The sequence below is a fragment of the Octodon degus genome, unplaced genomic scaffold, assembly GCF_000260255.1.
Source record: "Octodon degus isolate 3935 unplaced genomic scaffold, OctDeg1.0 scaffold00098, whole genome shotgun sequence".
NCBI classification, from domain to species: Eukaryota; Metazoa; Chordata; class Mammalia; order Rodentia; family Octodontidae; genus Octodon; species Octodon degus.
In genome coordinates this window covers 1,762,271-1,768,574 of record NW_004524674.1, presented here as the reverse complement: position 1 = coordinate 1,768,574, position 6,304 = coordinate 1,762,271, and the positions used below count along the sequence as shown (strand labels likewise).

At 49.4% G+C, this 6,304-nt stretch overlaps 1 protein-coding gene across 1 annotated transcript in view; it reads right to left on the bottom strand.

Annotated features, from left to right (window-relative positions):
- Nucleotides 1-435, bottom strand: part of Aipl1 (aryl hydrocarbon receptor interacting protein like 1) — a 9,966-nt gene extending 9,531 nt beyond the window's left edge. The window contains exon 1 of the mRNA XM_004638312.3: nt 335-435. Coding sequence (XP_004638369.1) covers nt 335-430 — 96 coding nt within the window. The 5' untranslated portion in view covers nt 431-435. The remainder of the gene's footprint in view (nt 1-334) is intronic.
- Nucleotides 436-6,304: the final 5,869 nt, after the last annotated feature.

Below are 6,304 nucleotides of genomic sequence, written 5' to 3'. Positions count from 1 at the left end.
CCCCTCCCTTTCTCTCTCGCTGTCCTCCTCTCCCCTCCCTCTGTCTCTCTCTGTCCCCCTCTCCCCCTCCATCTCTCTCTCAGTTCCTCTCTCCCCCTCTGCCTCTCTCTCTCTCTCTCTCTCTCTCTCTCTCTCTCTCTCTCTCTCTCTCTCTCTCTCTCTCTCTCTCTCCCAACTCAAAAGTTTAATACGCAAAGTCCACAAAGCGCCCTATGAAAGGGCCTTCACTTAGAATGTCCCAGTTTCTGAGATGGATAGTGACTGAACACATGACTGCGTTTTGGGCAAGTTGAAGCGCACCGTGGAGGAGGGAGATAGAAGTGGAGGGCCTTACTCGAGATCCAGTGATGAAGCTTGGAAGGTCCCCAGTGCCTCCATGCAGAATGGTCTTCTTGACGCCCTCCACATTCAGGAGCAAAGTGGCATCCATGCTGCAAGTAGAAGCAGGTGTCCAGCCCAAGCCAAGATAATCTCACAGAAAGAGAAAGAAGCTTAGGTCTCTGAGACACAAGAGGATTTTCCTGGTCCCGCAGGCCAAGCCAGCCCCGCCCCCAGGCACACTGAGCTGGGGACTGAGTCTGGTGATATGGTGGCCCACGCCTGTAATCCCAGTGCTAGAGAGGCTGAAAACAGAAGGATCACTATGAGTCCGAGCTGAGTAGTGAGATCCTATACCAAATACATAAAAAGGGAGGAAGGGGATTTTCCATACAGATTGGGGGTACAGGGGTAGCTTACCAGAGCCACTGCCTTTAGCCTCACCTTTTGCGCCACCTCTGAACCCTTGAACGGATGCAAAGTCCCTGCCTGGCACCCACCATCCCACCCCAAAAGGGAAGGAAGCTGGCTGAGCTTTCCTGAAGAAGACAGGGAGAGGGATCAAGCAGAAGAAGCCAGGGCCCACCCAAGGAGAAGAGGACAAGCCTGAGGCCCTTCCTGGACCCAGGGTACTGACCCTGTTCCCGGATCTAAGTCCCCTTGGAGCCCAAGCCAGCTGCCTTTGCCTTCCACTGCCCTCTTTTCCCTGTTTCCCTCTCCTTCTCTCCCCAAGCTCTGCCCGCAGGAGACTGTGAGATGTGGCCAGAGTGAAGGGGAGAAGGTGCGCACTTATCCCTCCTCCCCTGGTCCCGGGTTGGGCCAAAAAGAGAACAGATAATGTGAAGACTTGGTGTTTGGCACCACCTTGTGGCCAGCTCTAAATTTTATGCTTCAGCTACTCAGCACCCCAGGAGGGTGGAGGATGGTGAACCCCACAGAGCAGTCTCTTCTGGGGGAGGGCTAGACTGGTTAAAAAGAGAAGAGAGGCAGTGCCTGCAGCAAGGAGACAAGAGCTCACCTAGGCACCAGGGCAAACTGTGATTAAGGGGCTGACCCCCCTCCTGTGTACTGGCCTGTGGTCTTGGACATCTTCCAACTTTAACTCTACTTTGCCAGCAGAGATGGGAAAATCCACCTGTCCTGCCTCCCTCTCTAGGAAGTTAAGAGGCCAGGAGAAGCGGGTGGGACCCAGAAGCCCAGCACTCTGAAGGCGTTGACTCCCATCAGCAGCCTCTGACTTGGAGGACACCAAACTGGGCCAACTAGCTGGAACGCCCAGAGTGCTCAGACACCCCGCCCCCCCAGGACAGTCTTCATCCCTGCTTGGGGGCAAGGGCTGACGCTGAAGATGAAAAGACTCCTTCCCTCTTCACGTCCATCCTTTCTCCAGCCATGCAGCCACTTAGAGGGGTCTGTGTGTTTGGGAGGGAAATGGACACAGAAAACCATAAGCGAAAGTAACAGCGGTTCCCAGAAATGCCTACTGGGGAAGGAGCGCACACAACAGAAGCCAGAGGTTACTTCTGGGTCCTGACAACATTCACTGTGATCTCGGGCCGTAATAGCAAACCTATGGCATGTGTGCTACAGCAGTCTGTTTGTCACTGAAAGTCCTAAAAGGCTCACCATCAGTGACCCAGGCTATAGTGACATGAGTGTTTGCTTTACAAGGATTCATAATTCAAGAGCATGTTTGATGCATTTTTCTATCATGATCAAACTCACCATGGGAGAAAAAAGACTTAATCATATTTCATCTCACAATTTTTAGATATCATTAGGTTCTTTCTCATGTAGCACTTCCCTCTGCAGATGGGCCAAAAGGCATGCACGAATTGCAGCATTCAATATTTAAGAACTTGTAGCTTTGGCCTGGGCTTGGATGGGGAAGCCACAGGGCACAGAGGCAAGAGGATGTGGGTGCTGATGCCGGAGCTTCCGTTCCCTGCTGAGAGACAGTGAGCTGCCTCTAGAGAGATCTCCTTAGCCCCCAAGCCAGTCTCCTGAAGGATCTCTTGTACATGCAACTCTAATCATCAGCTTCTTCTTTACACTCAGCAAAGACTTCCCTCCACCTTGAGGATGCTCTCTAACTTCCCTGACCCACAGGCCTGTACCTCTGACCTCCGCGCTCAGCCTTGAGCTCCGATTTTCTCAGCCACTATCCAGTCCGAGAGTCACCCAGTGGATCCACGGATGAACCTGAAGCAGGAGATGCAGCCCTCAACTTGGCCAAGCAGGTTCTCCACACCATTACACAAAACATTTCAGGATGCATCATGAGAGGCAGAGCTGATTTGGCAGCAGAACTAGAAAGAAAGAAAATAGGGAGAGGATGACAGCTTGAGGAGCACAGAGGGCCCTAGCTTTGATGGAGAGGAGCCAGCTGGTCCTGCAACAAAGGAACAGGACCAAGCCATTTGGATTCCCTGGGGTGGGCTAGGGTCTAGTTAGTCATTAGCTTGGTTCTCGTTTTCCAGGGTGGTTTCCAGGGTGGTTATCAGTCAGTCAGGTCTCTGACATGATTGCTTCCACTTGGGACAGCTTTGTTCTGTTTTCAGTTACCTACGGGGTATCTGTAGGCCCAAGTGAAGAATTGTGGTGGTGGTATTATTATTATTGCTGTTGTCGTTATTTTTAGCAAAAGCAGTTTTCATGTCCCCTCAGAAAATGGAAATTACACTTTTAATTACACTTTTAGCAGGTTAGGGAGCAGCCAAGAGTTTAGCCTTGCTCTTATGGGGCTGGGGGTCTGTCTCAGTGGAATGCAGCCACGCTCCAGTCTCCTGACATTAGCCTCAGCTTCTCCACTAGAGTGCCACCTACCTGGGAAAGACTACCCTGACATCAGCCCAAGTGAAGTTCCCCTTCCCCTTACCCCTTCCCTTTTCCCCCAACACTTCACACTCCTGCCCTGTGCAAAGTCATTAATGTGTTTCACGTCTGTTTCTTCTATCGGACCAGCACTTTCCGAGGGCCAAGGAGACCAGTGAAAGCTCTATTGTTGGAGGAACAGCTCTGGGAAGGATAGGGCTGAACTCTCCCTCCATCCTCCTCTCCAGCAGAGGCCAGGGTGGATCCAGATGCCCACTAGAGCAAATGGTTAGCTGCTCCGCCTCACTAGGAGCAGAGACACCAGCACCGCTTGTCTCACATGGAGTATGCTTCACCTGTCTAGAGCATCCCCACCACCCTGGAACCACTTTGCATGCAAGGCCAAGGAAAAGGCTTCCCATTCAGAAGAAAATACTTCTTCCACCTTCTCTGGTTGCCATGGAGACTGCTCTTCATTAACCTGATCTGCCACTTAACATTCTGAGAGGCAAGAGGGGAAGGCTGCCAGCAGGGAGGGCTCTTTGTGTGTGCATGCATGCGTTTCAGACCCTTGACCAGGATGTGTAATCCAAGGTGAAGAATGGAGGTTTTGGAGCCAGACAGTCAGGATTTAAGTTTCACCTCTTGGATGAGATACTTCCTCAATCTGAATCTCCAGTGTTGTCATCTGTAATGGAAATAAAAATAGTACCCACTTCCGAGTGCTGCTGCAAGAATTGAGGGAGAAACAAGAACGTAAATGCACTCAGCTGAGTGGCTGACACACAGTCAGGGCTCAGCAAACAGAAGCTATTATTATGGGTTCCTGTGACATGCCAGCCATCATGACAGGTACTGGAGAGGCAGCCATGACAAGACATCCCAGTGTGAGATATTTTGTTTCTAAATGCTTTACCAGTCTTAAGCCTTTCCCACACTTTGAACTTGGTCTTCACAGAAACAATTTGCTTTTCCTCCTGTTAGTTCATTATATCCTGTTCCCTTGATTCACAAATACAACTGGCATAAACACCTTCGGGGACAAGCATTTCTGACTCCTGGTAAAGAACCCCACTGAATGAACAAGCGGACAGGTGAATTAAATTAATAGTTTTCAAATCACAGCCCACACTCAGTAGTGACTAGGGTAAAAGAAAACAAGTTGTTATAACTCTCAAGGGTGTTTTTTTTTTTTTTCAGCCCTTTTTTATTAGTACATATAAAGCTGGGGTTGGAACATGTATTTAACACATCTTAATTCTTTTTTTTTAATATCCTTCCCCTCCCCCACTCCCTCCTTCCATCTCTTTGTTCCTTTCTCATATATAAAGGATCTACCTCCCTATTTCCTATTATCTATCTTTTATTTTGCTCTTATTTATATTACCTTAGACGAGAAGCCATGAATGTTTAAGCTTGTGAGTCTGATTTATTTCTCTTAACATTATGGTCTCCAGGTGCATCCATTTCCCCACAAATGACTCAAGTTTATCCTTCTTTATGGCAACAGCTTTCAGATTTTTAAAATAAAATAGAACATAAAATCTCAGACAGTCAAGAATGATTTCACAAAGCTTTTATTTCCCTACCCATGTGTGTGCATGTGGACACGCATTTGTGTGTGTGTGTGTGTGTGTGTGTGTGTGTGTGTGTCTTCTCAGTTTCTTATAAGGAACACTGGTCCTCTTGAATATATTGCGCCCTGTGCCAGGGAAACCACACAAACATTCACAAATATACTAACACACACTTAGTCTGGTTATCGCTTCTCTAGCTCTCAGCTTTAAATAACGTATCTTATGTGGCTCTTTGATTACCTGATCAGGTATTTAATGCACCAATGTCCCTCTCGTCCCATCAGAACCCCATGGTGATTTTAGCTGACCCTTGTGGTCCATTTTTAGCAGTGTTAATCAAGCACAACACTCAGCTTATATAATTCGGAAAAACCTGAAAGAGGAAATAATAAGGGAGGAGGAGAAAATTCAGGATGCCCAAAGACTGGCTGGTGTGTGTCGGTTTGCAGGGACCGCAGCATCCAGGACGCACTGACTGTAGGGTTAAGGTGAGCAGTCCAGACTGGAGGCAGAGGCTGAGGTGAGGGACACTGTGAGGTGGCAGTTGGGCACATGTAGACCCTGGTCCTAGACTAATGGCATTTGAATCCTCTGCTTGAGTGAAATGTAGGCCCAACCTAACCTCTCTGCACGTTGGGTCCCTCATCACAGCACAGGCTACAATGACGATCAAATGTGTTCAGGAATATTTATCCAAGCCTTGGACCACCAGTCCCTAGTGCATCACAGTGCCATGTACAAGTGAATCATTATCATCCACTTGGAATGAAGGGCAGTGACCACTGAGGCTAACAGCGTGGGTGAAATCACCCAGATGTGAAGAGGGCTGATGGACCATCACCCCAAGCCCAAGCGAGGGAGGGGTGGGGTGTTGCTTTGAGGTCATGGAAAAGAGCTAGATAAGGTGGGGAGAGCTGCATCCAGGGATGCTAAAGAGAAGAGGGAAAGATGGGTAGAACCAGGCAGAGACCTGAGGAGCTGGCCTAGGAGGAAGAAGGCAGGAAAGAACAAATGCTGCAGCCTGTACCCTTTCACAGCATGTGTCTTCTTCTGGGAAGAGTTGAATACGAGTTTGGAGGACACCTAGAAGGGAGCAGTTTGTCTAGGAAAGAAGAGAGAGGGTCATGAAGGAAATTTGAGGCAAAACCTTCGTTAGAGTTAGAACCCAGGATTCAGTACCACCCCTGTTCTTGGTTCTTTCAGAGAAAATTGCTCAGAGACAAAGAAAAGCCAGTCGTCCTGGCAAGATGAAGGGTTCCCTAGGAGGCCAAGTCTACAGCTGGCCGAGGGCCCAAGAAGTCAAGGCCACCCGCTCCTATGCCTTCTCGGTGCTCGGGATCCCGCCTCTGAGGCAATCTTACTGACCAGCCACGATCTCGTGAAAACTCCACAGAGGGCGCCTAGGTCTGGGACCCGAGCATCTGGGAGGCGGCCACTCCCATTACCAAGCTAGGCGGGTGTCGCTAGCGATGAATGAAGGAGTCCAGGCCAATCCCAGAGAAGAATTTACAACCGCGAGAGAAAAGGGCCAATCAGATGCCCGACACAGAAGAGGCCGCAGGAATGGAGCCAATCAGCTGTGAGTTTTGGGCCGG